The sequence below is a fragment of the Xiphias gladius genome, chromosome 1 (genome assembly GCF_016859285.1).
Source record: "Xiphias gladius isolate SHS-SW01 ecotype Sanya breed wild chromosome 1, ASM1685928v1, whole genome shotgun sequence".
NCBI classification, from domain to species: Eukaryota; Metazoa; Chordata; class Actinopteri; order Istiophoriformes; family Xiphiidae; genus Xiphias; species Xiphias gladius.
In genome coordinates, this window is record NC_053400.1 from 8,323,983 (window position 1) to 8,350,349 (window position 26,367).

Consider the following 26,367-nt stretch of genomic DNA (forward strand, 5'->3'; position numbering starts at 1 on the left):
ACAACAAAAGTTGAGCCAGTATGCATTAAAATAACAGATAGTGTTTTTCAGCTTTTTACAATTAAAAGACATTTCATTTCATTTGCATGTTTCATACTACTTATTTTATTCTTCATTGTTTTTGAAGCAATATGAAACAAACTGAACTGCAATGCAAAGTTTTACTATTATCACTGTGTTATTGTTATAGAACAGCCTTTGATTGTTGTAAAGAAATCAGTTCGGTGCTTACTTTGTGAGGAGCTCATAGAGACTTTCGTGTCCTCGCAAAGCTGCAATGGCGGATGGGGTGTGGCCTTGTCTGTTGGCCAATCGCAGGGCTTCTCTAGCTCCAGACTGTCGCAGCAAGAATTGCGTAACCCGAAAAAGACCTCGACGAGCTGAGAAATGCAGCAGAGTCTCCTGAGGATTCAGGTCTGAGGAAGAGACAGATGATGGCAAGTAGAGTAATACAGAAATAATACAACTAACAAGAAAGAAAGAAGCAGAGAAAGACACAAGAATGCAGCGGTCCAGGCAGCCAGTTTGTGGTGAAGTAGCCAACATACTTTCACTTGTGGCAGCTTGGCAGCTTCACAGTGCTGCCTAATGAAACCAGTACAGTGATGTGACCCGGTAAACAACAGACCTTTACACATTTACATAGATAATACCACATCTCTGCCTGTCTGTCTTTAACGATGGATCACTACATGTATATATAGGCTAATACTCATTTCTTGATTACAGCCCACAAGCCAATTGACAGTATTTTTAAACTGGTCGTTGCTGTGTATGAAATGGCAGAATATGTCAAGCTTTTGTCTTCCACAGTTCCAGTCATTGTGGAAAAACCTCTGAAGCAGCATCTAATAAGTGATAATAAAACAAACAAATCATAGCAACAATAACAATAATGATGCATGTAATGAAATCAAACTAGACCATTTTATTTTACCAGAGGTGAACCACACTAAGTGCGCTAGACCCCCTTTTTTTAATAAAGTTCATTATTGGCCCCATATATCAGTTGAACTCATAATAACACCATCAAACACTGCAACCCTCCCTTTACACGTCCACAAAGACAGTAATGGAGATCCATGGACACGGACACAGACACACACAGACACACAGACACACAGACACACACACACACACACACACACAGACACATAGACAAATAGACACATACACGCACACACACGCAGACACACACACACACAGACACACAGACACACACAGGTCTCCATCTTTTCTGCCAAAGCAACAGGTTGCCAGCAAAGTTCGCTTTAACCTTAAATCCAAGCTGAATGGCTGTTGGTTATTCCAGAAATCGTCTCATCTCAGGTTGAAGCTGTGTTTTGTTTCTGTGAGTTGCCTGATCTTTTCTGGTAATATTAATATCTTTTACTCCCCAACCGCTGGTACATTTAATGTCAGTTTAAAAGAGCATCCTGAGATAGCCCTGTTTAAAAGATTCGGAAAGTGAAGTTCACAATGAAAAGTGGAACATACAGATCATTAGAGAGCAATAAAAATCTTAATAAGTTGAAACTCTAGACAACTGCACATGCTAGGGGGTTCAAAATGGTGTGGTGATTGTAAAATCAACTTCAGTATCCAGATGTCTTGAAATGGAGAGTCAGTACACTGCACATAGAATGCTCGTGTTTATCAAATCAGCTGGTCTGTGGTTATTTATGACAGCAGAAACCACAGGAACAAGAAAGATAAAAGATCTAAAATACTGTTGCTGAATCCAGTTTCCAGACTGTCTGTTCACAGTTGTTTATTAAATGGGCAATATGTAAGTATTTTAGGGTAAAACATTCAAAAAAGATTATCAATAGAACGTGAAGAAATAAAAGTTTTGAAGTTATGTCAAAGATGTCTATGTACTGTATATAGTGTCCAGTCTGCCCTCAGTTCAACAGGAGAGGATGAAGAAGTAGTAACTGCGAGTAGGCTATAAACCTGTATTGCAGCTGTGCTCTCTCAGTGACATTCCTCCACCCTTTTTTAAAGCTCAGCTACTGATTCTGCTGCTCTAGCTGCTCTTTACCCGTGTCCTCGACCTCTCCTGGCTCTTCCTCTACTCCTGCCTCCACTACATCTTCCCTGTCTCTCTGACTGGGCAAGCTGGGTATGAAATCGCTTCCGTCAGTCTAACAGTAACCAAGGAAAACAACCTACCAGTTACATAATTGAATTATTGGACACAATTTATTTCCCAATCCATGCAGGTTTGGTAACATGTCAACAACTGCCCTATGCTGAGGTTAGATTTATTCAAGCTAACATTAGCTCAACATGAGGGTGAGGGTTGACACTTGGCTGTGAGCAGCCAGTGAGCCCACTGATGCGGCGGCCCTCTGGGATTTGTCCCTGGATGCCCAATGGCCAGTCCGACTATGGCACAGGGGAAGAGGAGGGGGGAGGAGGGACCACAGAGAGCATTTCCTTCTTTCTTAGGATAGGGGTGTACACCCCAGCTTTCTGGTAATATGCTGCCCCCTATTAATTTGGAATATGAATTCGACAGTTGGCCAATTGTTACACATTGGCCCTTTAAAAAGGTTGTGTTTTATTCTTTCGCTTTAATTTTTCACTGCCTGTGAGCCGAGGGTTTTTCTTCCTCCAGTGTCCATATAAAAAAAGATATTTATTTGAGCCAACAGGGAAAATTCATGGTTTTCCACTTAAACAGGAAGTTCTATCTTGCAACTCCTCATCTTCTAAGACCTTTTAAATGGGCCTGATTAACAGTAATCAGTTATAAAATAGTATAAAAATAAAACTAAAAACTAAGATCTGCAACAGAACAGTGAAAAGGGGCAGAAAACACATTTTAGTTTCTGTTATCTTCAAAATAATCATTAGACAACATTTACAATGCTGGTTGTGTCTGCTGATGAGAGGTTTCACTCCATTTACTGCAGGCCAGTCTGAACCAGCCTGCCCTGATGAACCTCAAGCTGATTTGTCAAATTAAACGCTCCACTTAGCCAAGCAATGCTGGACTAGAATGTGAGGTGCCAAACAGCAGCATGAAATGCTTTAGTGCTGGGTTTGATGGTGGTTCCTCAAAACTGGCTGCCATAACATCCATGACATTTTCATACTATGGCATCTGGGAGGCTCAGATGGGAAATACATGTAATTACAGCTATTTGCTGCAGTACAGGAATTACCATGATCTGGTTTAAAAGTATGTTGGTTCACCATGAGTCATAAAATAGCTTCACTACTGCTTAGCAGAGACCCTAACACCCTGGCTGCTAGTTAGCTTCACTAGCTACACAACTGTCAAATGTTTTTCTTACTTCTTGTCAAATTACTCAACCAAAACTAACTGTCAGCAAAAACAACAAAACAAACATTTATTTTCATTATAAATGTATCTGTATTTTCTTTTTTTAAATTGATGAATTAATCATTTGTTCTGAAAAATGTAAGAAAACTGAGAAAAGAAATCTAAAGTTTTCTGAGCCCAAAGTGTCATTTTGCCACTTTGGGCCAAACAAAAGTCCAAAATTTATAAAACACAGGAAAGTAGTAAATCCTTAATTTTGAGAAAAGCAAATTTTTCTTATAAAACTTTTGGATGCATTGCCTTGAAAATTGGTACAGAAATTCATACGTAATCCCTTTAGGTGATGATTTATGATTAGTGTGTTAGCATGCTAACACCCTAAACATGGTACACATTATAGGTACTAAACACAAGAATGTTAGCAATGCCATTGTGAGCAATTTAGGATTAGTGTTCATTTCACAAACAACCATCACATTGGTATTGATTGACAAACCATAAGGCTGCAGATAATTTGACAGCTAAAGCTGCTAACTGTTCAAGCCTGGTGAATTAGGTAGGTGTTGTTCACCATTTTCAATGACATACACAGTTCTTCCAAGAGAAGTGAATTTCCCAGCGGACAATAAATGGCTGGCTATGGTGAGATCAGTGACTGCACAGCGTGAAGGATGACTGAGATAAACCACTGTCACCTCCACCTATAGTCTGCTGCTATCTATCATCTGACAGATCTGATAAATGGAGAGGAGAATTGCACTCCTCTTCCTCCCCACAGTTCACTGCAGCTGAGCATTTAGTATAGAAGCGCTGACATGTTGTGAAGCAGAGCCTATTAGAGTACACATCACTCACCCCAGCTGGAGGCCTCCTTCCACATCAACAACATGACAGCAGACTTCAATGCAAAGGAGCCTCTGTGTGTATATGTGTATATGTCCATCCCTAAAAAGCTGTAACACTTTTCACAGCATTAACAAGTGGATCTTATCTAATCAGGGGGGAGTTCATTAGTGAAAATTTGATTTGATGAGTTTTCTTTCCAGGCTCGAAACCAATTATGAATAAAACATTTTAAGGAGTGTTTAGACTTCCAATATCCACTGACTGAATTTTCTAAGTTCATTTTTTGTCCGTTATGTCTCAAATCCTACTGGTTTTGCTGGTTTGGTCTAATATCCAAGTTCAAGTTAAAGCATAAGCTATTATCTTAACAATAGCCAGAGGCAACAGCAGTGCTCTAACTACTCCCAAAAGTCTTGTTTATGCTGCTTCACAGAGAGCAATTACCTTGCCGAGTTTATCATCCACATCAACTCGTTTGGCTTCCTTTAACTGATTAAAGTCATCAGAGTCAATGGCTGGAGAAAATTGGCACTTTAATTTTAATAAAAATGTATGTTTGTTTGGACTGATATAGCCATTTCTCACAACCCTTAACTGCTGTCTGGCTGGGCTGCAGCACATGGATACTCAGCTCTGTTCATACTAATGCCAGAGTAAGATTAAAGTCCATACAGAGACATGTTTTCATGTTCACTTCCTTCTGTAAATATAAGCTACCAACTACACTGACCGCATTGGCCTTCTATTGGTAATTGGGTATGTGTATGGCCTCCCTTATTTCTACTGAATCTCACGCAGTGCTTAACAGAAGATTACAAGAAAGTTTATTATTTAGTCATTCATCAAGTAAAAATGCCATTATATTCTGGTTACAGCTTCACAAATGCTATGATGTGCTTATATTGCTCCAATATCTGTAAAGTTGTTTTTTTTTTGCCTACGGCTCCGACTAAAACTGAGTTTATACTTCGTGCAAGGGGTTAACAGCAGTCTTGCTATAGATACCTACAGCAGAGGTTTTGATTCATCATTCTGCATTGGATTTCATCATTGGTGAAATCCAATGCAGAATGATGACTTAATTGGATTTCATCATTGGTGAAATCCACAGTAGAATGATGAATCTGCAGCGGTACTGGTATCACCATCGCAACGGCTGGATGTATCATATGTGATCAGGCCATATTGTGCTTTAACTATATTCTTCATACAATGTTTATAATCCTTAATTTACTGTGTAATATAGAGCAACTGTGGGCTACACATGTACTTATATAATTGGAGTTACATCCAGGTAACATCTATTTCACATAATCTCATAACTGAATAGGAAACCACTCCAGTGCAATCGCCCTGTTTAGTTTTTATCATTCACTGTGATACAGAGAGTGGCGATCACAGTAAGCAGTAGTTTTGCTGTGGAGATGGTTTGTGACTTGTGTTATTGAATAGAAGCAGATAATCTCCGCTGGCATCAGAAACCTGTGGGAGAAAATACAATCAGCCAAAGCAATCGCAGTTCATGTAGTATCCATGTGGTATCTCCGTCACGGCTGTAGTTTTGACATGTAGTTACATTTCTGAGGTGATGCATGTCAGATACAGCCTAGCGTACAGCAGCTACTGTATGCTTTAACCCTACTATAAACCATATATTATTAGATTATTATATTATATATCATATTAAACTATGTATGTATTATTAACTATAAATTTCCCTCAAGTAAGAAATTTCAAGACTTTAGTTTGGTTTCTGGTATCTTGTCAAAACTAAACGATTCATTTGTTATTATAATACATGACAGGTCATTAAACTATTTTAGAAAATAGGAATAGCTGAAGTCTTCATTTCATGAACTGGACACATACTGTCAAATAACTCTCGCTTCAGTTTATGTGCCCTGCATTTTGGATTGTTCTGGTTGTTCGAAAATGAAAAGTTGACTCAGTGAGTCTTTCCCCACAATGGAAAACTCTACTATAGATGAATCCGATTTGTACACGCAAGTATACAATACTTGCAATACAGTGTAGACATACTGTCAGAATCTTGGAAATTTTATTGTGTGAGGAAATTACATGTTAAAGTAGGCCCAATCCCCCCCGAGTCCTAGTCTCACCAGTGCTGTTGGTCAGTTTGTTTCCCAGTAAGCTCCATCCTGGAGGCAGTACAAGGTGGTGGAGGGCCAGCGCCAGGCTCTTATCCAGGCGTTCACACTCCTGCAGAGGAATCTGACACTCATCCAGCAGCAGCGCCCCATCGAGGCCATCGGCCCGGCCTGCCGTGCTCACCTGTGTGGAGGGTGATTACAAAGATGAGTCAAGTTTTACAATGGAGGAGCTGAGGCTTAGTCTACTGGAAGCACTCATTTTAAGACGCTCAGCATAAGAGCATTAACCAAAAGCCTAAAATGTAAGATGTAAATGTAGGAAGACACATCCACATGCGTGTATCAGTGCTAAGCTCAATTTGGTTCTGTGCTGGCTTGACAAATATTAATCATATTAAGATTTAAAAAGTGAAGAATGTTCCATTAGAAGCTTTAAGTGTGAGTGCTCAGTACACATTTTATCTTGTCCTCCTCCTTCAATATTAAATTTCTATTAGATCATAAATTGTGCTGAAAAAAAAATCATTAATTGAATAGCAAGGACTGTGAAACATCAGGCCTTGTCAGGGAAGAAACACTAAGGTAATCTTTTGGTTTAGCCTCACTCTGCCAACATTGCTGTATAACTTGTAACCATCGTTAACCACTTTTCTCCTTCTTTGTGACAAGGCTCAGTTTTGTGGTTATTTTACAGTTGATTTAAAACTGGAAATGACTTGTCTGCTTGCTCACCAGGAACTGGGCCATGTCAAAAGCCAAATCCTGCACAAAGCTGAATCGATGCTCGGCAAGCGGAGCCACACGACCCAAACAGGGCTTTGGGTCCTCGGGGTCCTCGGGGGCCTCAGGGACACCTCGACCAGCAGAACACAAGGTGACCAGCACCACCTCGCAGCAGTCATGAGCTACAAGACAATACAATGAGGAAGAAGACGGGAAGGAGGGGAAAAAGGAGAAAGGAACGAGGAGGAAACAGAATTAAACAACAAATAAATAGGTCTTAGTCTACTGTATATTATCAGTCTGTCTGTGTATATGACTAAGTCAACCATGTGTTTTAAACTGGCCTTTTATAATATTAAGTGTGTTGGCATACTAGTTGTTAGCTGTGGCTAGCTATGTTGCAGTCAGTCTCATCAACACAGTGAGTCACAGGAAGTATAAAAACAATGATGGCAAAATCAATAAGCAATGTGCAGCAGTTGTGACGTGTGAAAAAAGTCATTAGAAGGCAAAAGAGCTGAAAAGCAAAGTAGATACAAACAGCTTGAAATTAACACGTTAACATCCCTCCCTTCATGAAAACACCCTTCACACCCTGGATCAAGTACCTCTACAACACTGGCTGAAAAAATGCATCTATGGGCTGTCGGATGTCTGAGATGTTCTGTTGTTTGAATAAATTCTGCACTTTGGCCAGGTTTATCCAGAAGAGGTGATGACATTATCATACACAGTCACAATACAAAAAACATATGTTAAACCCAAGAAGGAAAAAAAACAATATATTGTTCACTTGACATCACAAATTTGTACAATAAGAACAACAACTGAACAATAATCAGCTACAGCACAATGTAGACTTTAACTGCTGTTTTACTGCTAATTTATACGAATAAAACATAATATTATTTTACTTAATGAAATGCATTTCAATTCGTCCCACTAGTAATCATTTAGCTGCCATAACTGCTGCAGTGGACATCAGGTGAAGAAAGCTCCAAGAATGAAGTACAGCTCTGGAAAAGAGCACTGACCTTGATTCATTTTCCATGGATGCAAGAGGGTTAAAAAGCTGGATTAGTTAATAAAAAGCACCGACAGAGAAGTGTTGCTGTTAGAGCACTTCTTCTAATCATAAATTAAACTTGACCTACCAACAATTTACCAACATGACATGTTATCAGTTAAATTAAAGTTTATGCAAATGAGTTCTCAATTGTCTCGACACAAAGAATGAACAAAGAAGACTGTAGTCCACATACATGACCAATTTCAAAACACAGCTAACAGGGAATAAAGGCTCTACAGGGCTGCACTGTAAACCTTGTCATTAGAATGACTAGAATGACTCCTTGTCATTCTAGTCCTCAAAAAGAAATCAACTAGAGCTGAACTTCTATAGCACCCTTTGCATCTGGAACAATATTCCTACCATATCAGACCCATTTACTTAACACACCTTCTATCATTTACTGCGTGTCAGCTCATTAAATATCATGGTGCAAATTCCTTGCTCAAGGGCACCTCAATCCAAGCTGAAGCACTAACTCTGGGTATCTGCAGCGATTTTCCCAGGCCTCCTGAGAATTCTGTCCTGCGACCTTCTGGTTGGTCACAGGACTGGTCCTTTAGAGCTCTGCTCATCCTGATGGAGGAGGCAGTGAAGCAGAGCTAATCTGTTGGTAGAGTAACACCTCCTCCCACCCCCCTTCAGAAGGCTGTAATTCAGTCAAGCTCTTAACAAGATAACACAGTTCATCATGTTCTGCCTTCTATTTTCCTGTCTACATGGTAGACACTTGAGGATACAGTGTCAACAATGTCTTTTTAATTTGTCCCCTTTTCTCATATTTTTGGCTACCATCCATGTTTACTAAAGGCTCACGAGTATTCAGCATTTTTACCACCTATTTTCTGCATACATTGACCTTGGACCCTTGATCTCCATGCTGTCTGTTGTTGCTCATTCACTTAAGAGGAAGTATCTCCGAGTAACAGCTCTGGCTAAACACTCTCAGTTTTGCAAGTAGAATATGTGGGATGTGCTCCAGGAGGAGTGATAAATTAGCCAGGCTCTATAAAACCTAAAGTGAGGTGATTTTGCTCTCTCCATAACAAAACATTAGTTTCAAACGAGGACAGTGGTGGTGGATGATTAATCATTTATTACTTCTTTCTTCTGCAGCTATTATAAACTATTGACTGTCCCATGCTTTGTGTGTGATGTGAGGGCAGAATAACACCATCAGATTTTCAAATACAATTATTGCTTTCAACAGCCTGGGATGTTTTGGCATGCTTTGGCACCCTGTAATGTTAATTTAGGGCTATAGCACATGATGCCTATAGAGAACTGACCACTACAGGAGATCTTACTTTGTTCTCACTTTTTGGTGAATATGATTATATTTCTGGGGGGATATTGACTGAATTTTGACTCTGTCTTATATGTTATTGATCTGCAACATATAAGTTCGCAATGACGCTGGATTAAGAGAACCTTAATTGTATTTACCCAGACTAATCTAGGTAAACAAACGGTAACTAAACAAGCACCTTTCTGTCACTTAACACAGACGAACAGGAGGGTAGAATTAAAAATAGATTTAGCATGTATTAAATTACTGTAGGTGGAGCTGCCTACCCACAGGTCCATTAGACGGGACAAGGAAGTTGCAAGGCATTGTGGGTGGGGTAGCTTACCGGGACATACTGCCTGCAAGGTGTCATGACTGCTCCTTAGGGTGCTGGTCAGGTGCCTTTGTGTGCTGCCAGCAAACAGCAGGAAGTAGTCCACGCCCTCCCCATCCGCAGCCAACTCTTCATCAGCAAGCTGCACAGTGATAACACACCGTCCCTGCAGAGACAGACAGACAGCAAAAGGATATAAGACAGAATAGAGGGCAAAGAAAGAGAGATTGAACAAAAAAAGCAAGAATAAAAAAACAGATATTTAGAGATATATCAAATAAATAAATAATTTGCATATATTATTATTATTTCAATATAAAAAAATGGAGGACGTGACTGGTTGTTGTAAATCTGACTTGTGTGTTGTATTTTTTGACCAGGTAAGCTGATGTAATGTTGAAGTTTTGCAATTAGAATAGTTTAACTGGAATAAGTTTTAAGAAAAACTGTACCTAGTTCCTTAAAACAAGCACTTTTTTTTTTTATCTCAAGGTTTTATGAAGAGGAAGAAAGATCTCGTTCACACTTGCTAAAATGCAACTTAGCTGCTCCAGTAAGAGGCAGACAGCTCTAAATAACTGCAAATGAACTAAGATTGCATTTTGGATGTGATTTATCAAGCCACATTAGGAGGTGGTCAGGGAAGAATGCATCTACTCACAAAGCACTGTGTGAACAAAAATGCTCAAGGTTACAAATACATCCCAGACATCATTAAAGACTACTTAGACTAGAGAGTGTGTGTATAGCATGACAAACCCTGAACATCTGTGACAATCTAGGTTTTGAAGTCCACAAACAGGGCAAAAAGTACCACACGTAATCCAACTAAATCCTCTTCTCTAGCAGCACGATTGCGCACGTTTATCTGTTTAGCCACAGATAAGATCAAATGTGATCAGGAGAATAAAATCCAATCACAGTTGGTCACTTAAGATGCATAAGTCTGATTCTGATGTCAGGTGTGAACTACAATCCTTCACAAATGGATTTCTGGATACCAGATCTTAACAAGGCTACAGGGTAAAATGCTGCGAAGAGGCTGTCAGTCTTCACACAACGACACTTGTTTATCGCAATTAAACTAATGCCTCAAAGTTAATATGGTAATGATTTATTGAAGTTAAAATGCTACACATAACATCATTAACAATCAAACACAGAGGCACCAGACAGTGATGAAACATGGAGGAGCAGCTTGACTTCCCGAAGACTCAATGAGAGGACTCAGTCATTTTAAGACCGCAGAGGAGAAGGAGGATGATAAAACAGTTTTACAAAAGGAGGAGGCAATGTGATTAACAGCAACACTTCTCTGTTGATGCTTTTTATTAACTTATCCACCTTTTTAACCCTCTTGCATCCATGGAAAATGAATCAAGGTCAGTGCTCTTTTCCAGAGCTGTACTTCATTCTTGGAGCTTTCTTCACCTGATGTCCACTGGAGCAGTTATGGCAACTAAACAGTAGTTATTAAGTGTACATCACACTTAAACATGTTTTTCTGAGCTGTAAACTAAATGATATGACTGTACTGACATGAAATACATCAATGTTGGTGTTGATATTGACATTTCTTTCCAAAGTTATAGAAATCATCATTTCATGGGTCGAAAATGGCCCAACACGCCATCTACTGTTTTAAATCATCCTGAACCTTGCAAGGCCAGCGCTGACATAGAGTCATACATTTGGGACTTATTTACGTCATGAAATTTACATAAAAAGAATGTTAATGTCTTCTAATCTAATATTCCCCAGCAACTGGGGAATAGGAATCTGTGAAACAATGCTCATTTTCAAATATATACTGATTGAGCATCATCATTCGCAGGAGTTTACGTTATTTTTTGCTAACCATCTACTTAGTATTTTTCAATTTTGGTGCAGTGTTTCAGACTTTTGCTTTTGACGGCTATGGAAGCACTACCGGACTGCATTCTCTCCCTCCAGATCCTCATATGGCTCTTTAGTGGTTGCAGATGGCAGCAGGTCCCTCGTTAGCAACCGACTGCTATATACAGTTGCAATCAGCATTTTGCATGAGAGTGCTATTCTAACGACAAGCTCGGCTCCGAGAGCTTCGGCTTCAGGCATTACCGGGGCGGGAGCCATCGGCTCAAATTGATACGGCTCAGCACCACCATGGTTCTCCACCACAGTAATGTCCACTTCAGGAGATTTTGGAGGAGAAAGACCTCCGCCTCAACAGAGCCCTCTAGCAACTCCTGCCTCGCAGCAAACAGCTAGCAACATAATTTAGGGAGGCCAGGCTTAGCAAATGGTCAATTATTAATGATTTAAGAGCCAAATTCCACTTAAAATCAATTTCCATTATACTACAATTTCTGTATACAACTTTTCTCAGCTACTACTATTTATCTTATTAGATAATACTTTGTCAGATGTCAATTTGCTAAGATTCAAACATAAAAATACAATCATGCACAGTTTATTGTGCAGTCTGCTTTTTCCAAAGTGACAATTGGTTGTGTTGTGGCTGAGCATTGTGGGGTATGATTTGGTGTCATCTGAGGACAGAATGAGGAGGAGGAGCGGCAACAAAAAATAGAGATATTGTTCAAAATTAGCTGTTTTCCACTGAGGGACTGCAGCTTGTTGACCCGGAGGAGGGATAATGGGACATTTCATCCCACCTAATCTGACCAATGTTGCAATCCTTTCACCAGCTCCGTCCAACACGAACAGCCTGACATTCCAGCCAGTGAAGGCTGGTGTTGAGGAGTGCTTAACAGTCAGGGTTAAAGGTGCTTCTTCCTTCTCGTATAAGGTGGTAGCCTCAAGGCCTTGTTCCATACAGGGGGGATCAGCAGGTTGACAGCAATGAGGCTAACCAGCAGCCTTGGGATCATCGAGTCTGTTTCGCAAGCCGCTGCTGCTGCTGAGCAATGTGAGGGGATAAAATGTGTTCAAAGATGACCACATAGCCAAGAGGCCACAGAAGAAAAACAGCCTGCAGTAACCTTCTGAGAGTCAGGACTGAGTACACTGACTTGAGGCTGGAAGGATGCAGGCTTTGCTATGCACGGAGAGTCTCAGCTTTAACAAGCAGAGCAGAGGCACTGGCGTAAATGAGTTGTAGATTGGCAGAAGCCAGCAGGCATGACATTCTCTCCATTAAAAACTCATCTCTTATCCCAAGCCCAGATTGGAAATTAGGCTTTGGTGCTACTAAACGGATTGGTACCTCAGTGGATTTGTGAGTTTGCACTCCAAGTGAAAATGAAAATGTATTAGTTTGAAATAGGTTCCACATACTCTCGACAAACAAAGGAAAAGCAAAAGGAGAAATGGTTTTCTCTCTGCTGCTGACGGTCGGTGGGAAATCACCTCAGTCACAATACCAACCTGCTGCATTTTGGCACAATAGCTGCCCAAATGATTTCTGACAGCAACACAGTGGCATCTTATTTTGTCCAAATGAATATCCGCCCATCATCAATACCATTTATAAGCGACTGAATTAAATAAATAATACAATTGATAAAATTATATCTATATAGTACGTTTTTACTCTGCTCCTGTTACTTCTTACCTCCTCAGTTATGATTGCTTGTAATGAATCTGTGATGTATGAACTGAAACTTATTTCAAAAGAAGAGAGATTAAGGAGTGAAATAGAATATCGACTGAATAAGATCATTGTCAGTCCTTTTGGAGGCATATGTGTTGGCAGGGGGTGGAGGTAGAGAAACAGAGATGTGAAACATCTGCTGGTGCCAGCAGGAAACACAGCTGCACACAGCAACCTTTGCAAAACATGCAAAAAAGTACATTCGCAAATTGCAACTACTGACAATACGTCTAACAATAACAATAACTAAAATGCATAACAGAAATATTCCAAAACTGGTGGTTTTAAAGCTGTGTGACATGTGCATAAATGGATTTCTTTCACCCACACGCTATGATTATATGGTAGTAAGTACTTAACAAAGTCACCTGCTGGGGTATTGACCTGCTAATCATGGAACTTAAACGGGGGAACAGGCAGCTTTTAAGCAACATCAAAAGAACAGCTGGAGGCTATGAACCCAACCCCCTCTTTTTAAATATGCATGCGTGAGTGTAGCCCTTTCCACAATCCTGCAACTGTACTGGGTTCACCCCCAGGTAGGCCAGTGGTTGGTTTAAGGCCTCCATTGCCATGCCCAAGGTTTTTTTCTGATCAGTTACATCAGTGCAGTAGAAATTTCTACCTTTTACTCAGTCCTATTGCATAGAAACTGCTGGAATAACTAAACAAATATACTGTTGACAACATATCAACACAATACAAAAGGGATTTTCTGTAAAGTGCTGGCCTGATATAAAGTTAAAGGTTTATGGCTACACTTGCCTGACAGTGTGAGTAATCCCTGCTGGCATTCACACATATTTTATGGTTTTTACTGGTGAGGGAAAGGTTTTCTTGGAGGCAGAATATTCCAACCTTTTCCAGGGCATTACTGCTTTTGATTCCACCAGACAGTTTAGAAGACGATTTAGGGAAATCTTACGAGCACGTTGGCAAGTTGAGGAAGGCAGACACACATTTAAATCAGCTCCTGCTCACACATAACACTGGCATTTAAAATTGCCAAAGAATCTACTAAATAAACTACACTCATCCTCCAATTTAAAATGCACAAAGGCTGCTGACATCTAAAGCATCCTTTATCCCTGTAGCAGCGTAGTTGGACACCACTACCACATAGCAGAGAGGTCACAGGTTTCATAACTGTTGCTGCTGTGCTCACAGTCATGTGTCCTGTGCAAGAGACTGAACCCCTACCTGCTCATTTAATTGTAAGCCACTCTGGAAAACATTGTGTGCTAAATGCCAAGATTGTAAACAGTATGTTTAGCATGCTAAGTCTCTGTTATTGAAACTAAACTAATTTTTTAAAGAGCTTCCTCAATTAACAGAAACAGAATCAGCCTGTACTTAATTTCTTTACCCATCACTTCCTAATTAAAAATTATCCTTTGGCCAAAGTAATTCTGCGAAAACACAAAGGCTTTTACCTTTGGCACCCTTACTATGGGTTGTTTCTAAGTTAATGATCTAGAAATTTTGACTTACAAATTGGGGCTGTAGTCTTTAGTCACTCTGGATGGCGGAGTTCCCTAAATGTGTATTTTTTTAAAAGATTCGATTACAGGCAAACTACTTACCCCCTATGAGCTATCTCACTGTGAACTGCTTTGAAAAGTGTCTAAAATCTGATGTCTAATGATGCTTGACTGCCCGTCTGGTTCCAGTGAAGAGTCTGACTGTAAGTCACAGATAAGGTTGTCTGGGTGGTTAATGTGTGCACCAGTCTAGCCTTTATACACACACACACACACACACACACACACACACACACACACACACTCACACACACACACACACACACACACTCGCGCGCCTCCGATTTATCTAATTTCCTGTGTGCCTTCCTTACCTGCTAGTGATAGGGGACCAGTGTGAACACTCAGACACTCAAGAGATATCCCCAACTCGATCAGACACACACCTCAGTAAATATGTATCAGTGAATGCACGTTTTATAATGCCAAAGTGAAGACATTATAGGATAAGTTCCACACGACCTGGAATTGTATTTAAAAACAATTCAAACATCAAAGAATTGAGGAAAAAAAGGTTTACAAAGCCCGTCTGTTTGTAATCGAACAGTAATTTAGAGTTATAAATGAGCTAGAAAACAGGAAATTGCCTGAGGTGTATTCCAGGAAAAAATGGTCATGCTCTGAACAGGGAAATCAGACATCTTGCGGCTTTATTCACAAGTGAGGATAAGAAGGATCATGAAGTTTACCACTTGTTAGGGGCACTGGATGCAAAAAGCTGCACTTTACAGTATAATGACCTATGGTGGCAACCAGGAATATGAGCCACAAGGCAAAGCTTTAAGTTTATAAGTTGACCCTCACCTATGATAAGCTTTAGGTAAAGCCCAAGAATGAGGCTAGAGAATTAATGCTGCTGAGATATCTTCTGCAGGGTGGTTGCCACATTCTGCATGGCATAGTGGGTAGTTGAGGAATCTGAGAGGGCCTCAGCAACAAGCTGCACCTCCTCCACCTGAACCACCTCATCTGGCTCCACACAGGTGGTTTTTCCTCCCTCCGAAGGCGTTCCCGACACAATTGACTGAGAGAACAACCTGAATTTGACTTGTGTCATTCTGGAAAAAACGAAACCTCCCAGCTGATCAGTGAGAGTTTAAGGATCCCCAGCACCTGGGGAAAGATAACATGCCCACTATGTCTAGACATACAGCTGCGCAATTTCACCCTAAACTCATTGCTCATGATCAAAAAGAGGCATCGAAATTTGGTTGAGGCTTAAGAAATTCAATCGCAACATCCACAAAGTTGCTCTTGTTGCTCAGCTCTATGGGAAATAAACTGACAAAAATCCTTGTTGCTGTATAATGAAGGTCTTTTACTTCTTTGTCAAACATCCAATACACTAGTAGACACTGTACCTACACAAAAGTAACTTTGTACAGAATGTTCTTTCTCACACACACACAAACACACACACACACACACACACACACACACACACACACACACACACACACACACACACACACACACACACACACACACACACACACACAAGAATATCCAGCTATCAAGAGGTCACGCTTCCCCTCTGCACCAAGGAAACAAGCTCCTTTGTGTGATTACCTGCTCACATATTGATTGGACATATGGCACATGTCCAGATAACTATGCCTCAAGTTGTCCTTTTCTTGATAATTATTTAAGTTACAAGGCCCCTAAGTGGATCAGGACTTATTCTTTGATTAGACTGTGGGTTGCTATTTGCTGTTTTCAACCTAAATCTGAGCCACGATTAAGCCACTGACACAGTACATCTTTTTACTTTGATGGGAGGAAAAAAAAAAATCATATGAATGGATGGAGCCATCATACTAAAAATGCTCTAAAAATTGCCTGTTGTCATATCAGTAGTCTTGTTTTTGTCTCATGTTAGTCATTTCTTCATAAATTATCTGGGTCTATTTTTGTAAAATCACCAGACCATCAAGTGGTTCTTATTTCATTTAATTGATAAAATGAAAACATGACCACTAAAATACACAGTGGAGGACAGTCAGAAGTGTACATAACTGTTATGCATGTTTTCCGGCCAGCAAACATTAAATAGCCAGTTGATTTGCATGCAGTCTGATTTGTGCGCTCCTCTCTCTGGCCCTGCACACTCACACAGTTGTTTTTAGTTATCCCAGTTAATTAGACCTGTTCCCGGGCTGAGGTCAGGTGGAGCTATTCCAGGAATTACATGAGGTCATCAAATGTGAAATACTAATGATAATGATAAAGGTGTAAGTTGTCCTGCCCTAACACGTGCAGAAAATGAACACTCAGGCACACTCTGCACCACACCCACACAGTCCTGAGAAGAGGTCTAATCAGGCAAAGTGACCTGTGACCTGTGTGGTTGGACTGCAGTGTACAAGGGCGTTCAGTGAAAAAGAAAGACCCGCTTTCACTTCCCGAAACAGCTTCTTTGTAAGTATGAATACTGATACTTACATACAACGGAGCTTGCTGTGGATTGAGTTTCATGTCCCTGGACACTGTAAAGGAAAAAAGAAGAAGGAGAAGTTATAGCTCAATGGTATGTTAATATACTGTAAATATAATATTAATAGATTTTTTGTACACTTGTGAAAGTGCGCCAAGCTTTAATCACAACATTAACATATTAGCACCTTATAAAAGTTGATATGGCTAACATGTTAGCAAACAGTTGTGTATTTAGCCGCAGACAATGAGCAACATTACTCCTGAGGGAAATATCTGGCTTTGTCGCTGCTAAATGCTCCACTGTGTTCACTTGCTAGTCACTAACTTTGTCTGTTGTTTGGTGCTGGGCAGGTAGCGTACAGTAGGTTTAATATATCAGAGGTTTTTCACTGAAACCGGCTGCCTGTTGTAGCTGGTAAAAATTCTCTGTGGATTCATCATAGGAACTCCTCTCACATTACAGAGTAATTTGAGCCATTGTTCAAATGAAAAAATGCTCTGATATACCGACTGTGTACTACCTGCCCAGTACGAAATGGAAGACAGACAAAGTTAGCAGCTAGCTCGTGAACATAGTGCAGCATATAGCTGTTAAACAGTCAGACAATTACCTTGGATGTTGGTGGACACCAAAATGTGACTAAAAGAAGAGTGAATATTACTATACTATAATATTATTATCACCGGTGGATGGAAAATATGAGTATAGCTGATCTCAGAGCACAGCTACTGTCATTAAACTATATTTGGTTCATTTTAAGGTGATCACAAACTAAGTTTGTCCGCAGCAACAGCATGGTTCTCCTGAGCGAAGATTACATAGTGCACTTGTCAGAATTGGCAGATGGAAAACGGTGCACAAATAGGTGGCTTTAAATCATAGAACAGAGTTACTTGTATTGATTAACAGTGATTGCCGATTGAACAATCAGCGCATGAGAAGACTGATAAAAAATACAAAATATATTGCACCATCCAAAATAAATGTTCACTTGAGAAGCTGATTTAGCTAAATACTTGACCTGCCGCACTAATGCCGACTTCACACCAATTGTGTAAACCATAATTTGTGCAGCCAAGTGAGAAAAACCATTCATGTCAGCCTCCGACTTGTAACTCAGAGACTATCTGGAATGTCTGACACGGACAATATCTCCCACTTGGTGAAAATAACTACAGACATTGGCAGAATGGCTGCAAATGCACCATCGCTGGCACACATATCAAATTAAAATCCAATATTAACATTAATGCAATCCATTTAGTTCATTTTATAGGAGCTATACACAATTGTTTAGTATCTGGTTTCACTTGGTAACAAACTGCTCCAAATATTTAACAACACAAGAAGCTAATTTATGCTGTTTATCTGGTGTAACTACAACGTTTGCACTAGGGCTAACCTCTCATGTGAAGACTCCCAAGTAAGTAGAATTTTTCCTGTTCTCATTCTGCCAACATTGCGTAAATGCAGCAAAACAAGCAGCAACTGGCTACAGTGAGCAGCCAGTGAGCTAAGCTTAGCATACATACTCGAAGAGGAAGCTAACCTGGATCTGAAAGCGAGAAACAATAAGCACTTTTCCAATATGTTTAACTGTTGCTTTAAAGCTACACTACTCTAAAATTTTTAGCCAGTGTGTTATTTTGTAATTGACTTCACTATTAGTGGACAATTTCCATAACTAATAATATTAAGCAATACCTTTAGACTACTACCTATTATTTCTAAGTATATCTTCATGCTTTTGATAATGACAGTCAACTGTCTCTAGCTCATAGTTACATAGAAACTGGCACCGACCCTCTGATCAGATATTAATTAAGTTTGGTCAAATTCTAAATGTCAGTGTTGTTCTTTTCTCTGTGAAATGAGCCATTGTAGGTTTTGTAGAATAAAACCCTGCCAACAAATTGCTTTTGATAACAAGAGTTAACTTTTTCCAACAAAATGCATGTAGTCAGAACATTGTTGTTGACAAGATGACAGCTTGACCCTGTCAGTAGTCCCAACCCTCTGTGGGAGATTAATAGAGTATGGGACATACGCACACTGAATCACGCACAGGAGCACACACTCTCATCATCCAACCAACACTGCCAGCTCTCCATCTGTGCTTGTTTACGCAAAGGTGCCGCAGCATCCCACTGCCCGTGAGATCTAAGGCTCCTGCCCGCTCCAATCACCCATTAACTCTTCATCAAGCAAAAAATAGGGGCGCTAAACCAATAAAACACGCTACTCTGCCTCTTCTACATGGGTTTATGGGGGAAAGATCGGTTAGCAGGATTTACCAGCTCATGTTCACATTTGAGTCCTCATTCCCAGTCTGGGACACAGGCCTCAAAGTCGTTTCTGGGCACAAGGTCAGAAGCAGAGGGTGTGTAATTACATCCAAACAAATGTATTACAGCTATAGACTTGAGGACAAATGGCTTGGAAACCTTTTTGTTGAACTTTCTTGAAGAGATATTGGCCTGCTTGCATTCATCAATGAACCAAGGGACTGGTCGGCTTTGAGAGCCTGTATTCTCCTCAGTTATTTGGAGAGACAATTTTCTTTTGTTTGCTGTTCTCTGGCACTAAAACAAGTCCTCACTGCTGGCCTCAGTGGTCAGCAGTGCATTAATCACATGCACCCCACAGAAGAGGACGCAGAGACAAAAGGCCAGGAACTAATGGGTTCAGCAGAGTACACCAAAAGAGTCAATGTTGGACTCGACAGAGCACTGAAGCGCGACAAGGCCAGTTCACTTTCTGCAGCCCAATCCAAACATTTTTCAATTTTTTTGCTAAATAAAAAGGCTTGAGCTAGAATTAGGCGGATCAGGTAAGGGGATAATCAGTAGCTCTAATAATACTCTGAAGTCTAATCCTCTTGCCTTAAGTGCGCTGGGCCAGGGACCAGCCTCCTCACCACATGCACGACTTTGACTGATAAGACTCTCATATATTGTGCCCAACAGGCTCACTACTTCTTTTATATTTTGATATTTTGGACATTTGTCATCTGCTGGTGCTCTCTTTATGGACAATCCACAGCATGTGAGCACGCACGGGCTGGGGTGTTACTCAAGGGTGCTTCAACAAGCCAGCATCTACATCTACATCATTGTCGAATGTTGCAGGTCTTGGGACTTTGACATTTCACTTAGGGGACATCTCATTGGCCAGTAGATGACCTAACTAATTGCCAATAAGAAAATATTTTGTAGCAAGTAGGTGCGTTGCTACATTCTCAGTTTTCACTGTTGACGACAGAGTTGATAACATTTATTCATCCGGGGAATGTTTGCCTTTTATCAGCTCAACGCTGCTTTACACTCTCTACACGTTCACACCTGGCAGCTGGACACAAGAGCTCAGTCTGCAACTGTAATGCTCGCTTTCTTAGCTCAAGAGTACCTCGGCAGTTGTTGAGGACAACAAGATTTTCCAAACCAAAGTTTGCAGTTACACCCATAACTATGTTAAAGCTTTAAATCTTTTGTCATCATGAAAAAGCTGTTGTGGATTTTTTTAAACGTAAGATTCAAGTGATCATTTTGAGGATAATTGCATTTACAGTGTCAGTTGTTTTCATGCTGTGTAACTGCAATAAAATAAAAAATGTCAATATATAATTGTCAGTAGGCCCAATGGTTGTATAGCAGGAGGGATGTGACTGTTCTTTAGATAAATCACTGAGTCAGTATATTAAACAGTAAATATAGAGTTTATAACAGGACAGTTTGTAGGTCCATGTGTCATCTTCAAATACCTAAACAATATTTTTATTTCACATTTTAGGCATTTAGTTGATTTTCTAATTCAAAGTTAATTAATGTAGGTGAGCAGGTCAAGCTTAGCCTCACAGTTAAAAACACTTCAGCAAGACACAAATTGGCTTTCACCATCAACCTTTTCAAAACAAGCCACCTACTCCTCATCTGCTCTTTCCCTGCTTTCACATGGCCACTTCTGTTTCTGAGTTTTTGAGTTACATGTAAAGGAAGCTGGTTCAGTATACTGCATCATCACAGGATGAAATTGCTCCAGTGGTTGCTTTGAATTCACGGAGGGGCCTGTAACATTACAACATACTTCCAAAACTTCCTCTTTTAGTTTGGCTCTAAGAATTTTCCAGTCTAAAGAACATACATGTCCTCCAACCTGAGTACCCCTGTGTAATCTAGAAATAAAGCATATATTGTTGCCAGGGTACCATTAAATTCTAAATGTTTTTTCAGAGGCTTTTCTGTTAACTAATGCTTAGTGGACAATTAACAAAATATTATGTATAACCACAAAACTATTTACATACCCCTTACCGTAATTGACAACAAAACAATAAAGATATAGCCTTTATCTTTTTAGCTATTGTGCAATTCAATAACTGCAGGACCCGCTGATGCATTGGTCTGGCACAATGTTTTTATAAGGCTAATAACACATTCCATGATATTTTTATTTTAACATCTACGAGTCAGAAAGACTCCAAAATAATCTCACAAAAACAAAGCCCAACCATTAATTAATCGAGCAGTTAAGGGTAAAATGTTAGCAAATAATTGTCTATAGTCATGTTTTTTACCACCTGATGATTCAACATCTAATAATCAGACACCTTTAAGTTTTACTTTGGTATCCAGCAGCTCCTGAGAAACTATGTGCATATTATCATGTTAAATGTTTCTTTACCAGCCACTGGTCTATTTTGGCTCTTATTTTGCTTTTGCCATCTGCCTACAGTTTCATATGAGGGATTTAATAAGACAGGAGGGGTTCAACTAAACAATAAATCAAACCACACTAAAACAATGAGCTAAAAAGGCAACAAGCTGTATGACGCAGCAAAGATGAATTTTAATTCTCTGTGTGTTCATGACAGGAAGAGACTCTTTCACAAGACCCGGAGTCACTTGATTCTTTCTTAATATCAAAAATATCCCTTAATGCAGGTTTGATATATATTCTCCTGACTGCCTTGAATCTATTTTCTTCAGTCGGCCTCATGCCCTACAGCACAGTGGGTGTGACAGTTCATCTGGTCAAAGTTCCTCTTGGGCAGCAGCAATAATTTAGAAAGTACACAGAGAGAATTCTGAAATAGCTACATCTGTAGGTCATTTATAACTACAAGTCCTGATATAGGAAACTACAGAATTGGTTATACTGAATACATTGGATCACAAAAGAATGCAGTATTTTCTCAGAGGTAAACAAGTTCTTGGCAATTAACAGCAACAATATTTTGGTGCTTTGGAAAATGCTTGTGCTTTTAGGTCAAGTTACCGTGTACATCACATAAAATGGTAAAACTTGGGAAACTGAAAACATTAGAAACCAACCTTCTTTACTTTTTCTAAAGTGATGAAAAAAAACACATAATCCTACAAATAAACTCTTGCTTTTCAGATAGCCCAAGTCTGATTAAACTAAACAGATGCCAATATTACTTTAGACTTTGGTTTACTTAAGAGCGGCATGAGCCTAAGTGAAACTGACATTTTTAGTTAAACCCATTATCATCAGGAAAATAACTTTTTCAAACTCTGCATCAACTCTTACCATCAAACATATATTCTTTTCTTTGCAATACTTCAAACAAGATGGGTAAATAACGACACGTGTATCATCCATGTAAATCAGGAAAACCAAAAACCAAAGTCCGGTTCCTTCTCTAGTAAGAGAAGAACCTCGTAGAACTGACATCCCCTATGCTCAACCTACGGCCACCCGACACCTGATTATAGAGATTGCACAACTAATTAACTCCACCTAAAACACTGGATGCAACCAGCGTTCAGCCAACTACCTTGGAGTCCTCATTATGGCAGAAACTGCCTTTGAACTGCTGCTAAAACAGAATTTACCACTGCTGCAGAAAGGCCAGAAAGAAGCAGGGCATCAGCCGCGTTCAAGTTCACAGCCGGATCATCACAAATGGACCAATAAATCAAGAGACAAAAGCTCTTCAATGCTGGGATAGAAGTGGTAATGCGCCGAGTCAAGGATGTGAATGGACCTGTTATGGCTTCCCCAGGTCCCCTGGCTATCAAAATAAGCCATAATAGCCATGTGACTGCAGCGTGAATGGGAGGATGAATAGGATTAGCTTCACAACTCATTAATCGGTCTCCTACATCCCTTTCAATCAGGTGAGGCTAAGGATTCCCCGACACCACATGCAGAAGACAGACTATGACTACAGTTTATTAACTAATATCAAACACTTTTTTTTGCAAGTCTGTTGATAAATGTGCTGCTTTTGTCTGTGACAACTTCTCTTTTGGGGAAAGAAATCTTTTGTTGTTGGTGGGACAAATCAACCTGCCATCGCACGATACAGTAATCCCCCATGGTTAGAGGTGCGTCCCACGAAGGTAAATGTCACAGTAAAGTAAAGACCAGTTTGGTTCCAATATAAGCCACAGGAACAGCTTCATTGAAATGACTGAATGAGGAGCCTTTTTTGACAGATCTGACTGTATTCTGAAAGAACTGTGAAATATACTTCTAAAGAAAATGATGTTTACATTTAGTATTAACCACCAAAACACATTGTGTGTATCTTTGAGGTCTAACAAATGTGTTGAATGTAATTCCTTCCTCATAAAACATTTGCAAAGCCAATTTTGTAAGTATTTTAAATTCTTGAAAACCTAGCGTAACAAAATAAATGTTAAAAACCTACAATCCGGATTTATTTAAATATTCAGCTGATTTTTTCATACAATGCATGCCTGTACTTCCATTATATGTGTTAGGAAAATAATGAACCAGTTTTCACTTTGTGGTATGTAATCATCTCACAAGGTCAACTTTTTAAAAATCCTTCTGATCAAAGAGAATTTACTATACATCTGATTGCATTAAAACATGCAAGTAACCCAATGAACTGGTGGTAGGAACAGTAGACAGTGGGTAGATCAGAGATGACTACAGGCCCATGATAGTATCAAAAAAATCTTTTCTGTCAGCACCACTCCCTCAGAGACTTCCTGTAGGATCATGAGTCCTCCTGTCCAAAGGCCAGAACTCTTTAAACTACTAAAACAAACGCATTGTGTTAGGTGCAGGTCAAGGATCAAGCAGTTACTAAGAGAGTATTTCAAAAACCATAATATCTCAGGAAATAAAAGGCATTATGGTTTCATGCATAATCCTAACTCAACCCTACAACCATTTACATACCCATTTCAAGTGTCGCATTTCACTTTTAGTCATTTACATGTCACACACCTACTAATCTGATCTACAAACTGGCATCAATACTGGGAAATAAAGTTCAGAATGACCATGTTCAGTGTGTCTCATTGTATTTGCTGAACTTAAGAATCTATGCAACAGTGCATTATGTTAGAATACTTCAAATGTTAATGTTAATAGCTGAATCTATTTCTATTTTATGATGTGTCTTCTAAACTCACTACACTTCATAACTGTCCACTGAGTTTGTCCTTCACAAAACAATGAACTTTTTAACCAACCCAGATATCACACATGTTGCAAATGAGAGTCAGCAGCCTGGAGCTTATAGAAGCCACAGACCAGTGAAAACCATCCAATTCTCGATAAGGTATAAAAAATTATCAAATAATGCTTTATCTCAACAACTGCCACTGCGCAAGGTATATAAAGTGATTGTACCCAAAAACCACAGAACTCATCCAACCTTTCCTAAGCTGCTTTCACACGTGCACTGCAACTCTGATCTTTTCTAAGCATTACCCAGAGGAGCTGTATATGTGAATGTAAATGTCTGAATCAGACTTTACCCTGCCAGCTCTCTAGTACAAAGTGTGTGTAATGTCGGATTGAGCCGATGCGTGAATAGAAGCCGCTCAATGTCTGGATCATCTGAGCGAGTAAGTGGGCGTGTTGATGACGTTTCTATCATTTCTCCTGCATGCTCTACCCAGGCACAACCCCTCGCTAAACCAAACGGACTATTTCCAGTAGGTGAGAATGCATCTGACATGGACAATCTCCAGCTGTGTGCTGCATGTATGAAAGGGCAACTCCAGACCATGTCTGGACCTGATTCTCCGGACACTGTCCAGGGTTCATATGTGAAAACAGCCCTTTACAAATAATAGCAAAAAAGCAAAAGCTAGAAGCTAGTAGCTGCTTAAGTGTCCAGTGTGCAGAATACAGTGCAGATATTTGAAATAAAATAAGTGACATCATGTGACATACAGGTGTACATAACAGGTAATGTACAACAGTGTTTTATTGTCTCAGAGTTTCATACTGCAGTCTTTCTAGGTCAGAAAACTCCCATTGGCCATTAACTTGACGAATGTAAATGCAGATCTGTGTTATGGGGACAACAGTTACCTGCAACTGCATCTTGGTGAAGCTTTTTGAATCCAACAGTGCACAGAGAGCTGCAGTCAAGGGCATGGAGACTCCTCTTAAGAGGGACAGAAGCCCAATATAGACCTGAAGTGTCGTCCAATACCAAGGCTCCATGATGACAACAGAGACGGACTTTGGTCTGGGGGAGGGGCAGGACTGACTTTGTAACCCACGTATGGAGGCTCACTCCCTCTACTATAAACTATACAAGGACAACCTGGCAAGGATACCTTACTCTTTTTGCCCGTTTTGGTCTATTTTTTGAATTTTACCCTTAGATACATGCACATGCCAAACATTCAAAACATCTCTTTGTCTTGACATCATCTCCACATGGGATTCTTCTGGTTTGCCAACTGTTTGTTGACGTGTTTGTTAAAGAACCATCCATAAACACTGCCTGTTTTCAGGGTCCAATGCCCACCCGCGGCACTCTTGCTTTAGATGTAAGGCCTCATGGTACTCTAAGAAGCTTTAGATAAAAACCTCTACCACCACATGGCAGATAAGAGTGCCAGGCTCGTTTTAAGGCCTGTGTGAGACAGAGTTCATATGACCTGTCCAACAGTTCGCTGATCTTCATCCTCACTCCTCTTAAGCTCCTTTTATTCTGCCAAATGTCACAATTTTTATTAGAATTGAAAGTGCTTGTGCTTGGGCTTTTTGTTAAATCAACTTTTGCATTTGAAAATTGCAATAGAAAAAAAGACAAAGTGAAACTAGACATTTTTAAACCAAATTCCTACATGTATTTAGCCTTTTCCATCCAAATAAAAGTTTCATTA

The 26,367-nt window shown here is 39.8% G+C and overlaps 1 protein-coding gene across 7 annotated transcripts in view; it reads right to left on the bottom strand.

Moving 5' to 3' along the window:
- Positions 1–26,367, bottom strand: part of LOC120798317 (A-kinase anchor protein 13) — a 102,280-nt gene that overhangs the window by 67,486 nt on the left and 8,427 nt on the right. For all 7 annotated transcript variants that reach the window (XM_040142639.1, XM_040142945.1, XM_040142860.1 and 4 more), the window contains exons 2-6: positions 17,245–17,288; positions 9,679–9,832; positions 6,985–7,157; positions 6,262–6,433; positions 233–416 (exon numbers count right to left, since the gene is read on the bottom strand). In XM_040142639.1, the coding sequence (XP_039998573.1) occupies positions 233–416; positions 6,262–6,433; positions 6,985–7,157; positions 9,679–9,832; positions 17,245–17,277 (716 nt within the window). In that variant the 5' untranslated portion in view covers positions 17,278–17,288. The remainder of the gene's footprint in view (positions 1–232; positions 417–6,261; positions 6,434–6,984; positions 7,158–9,678; positions 9,833–17,244; positions 17,289–26,367) is intronic.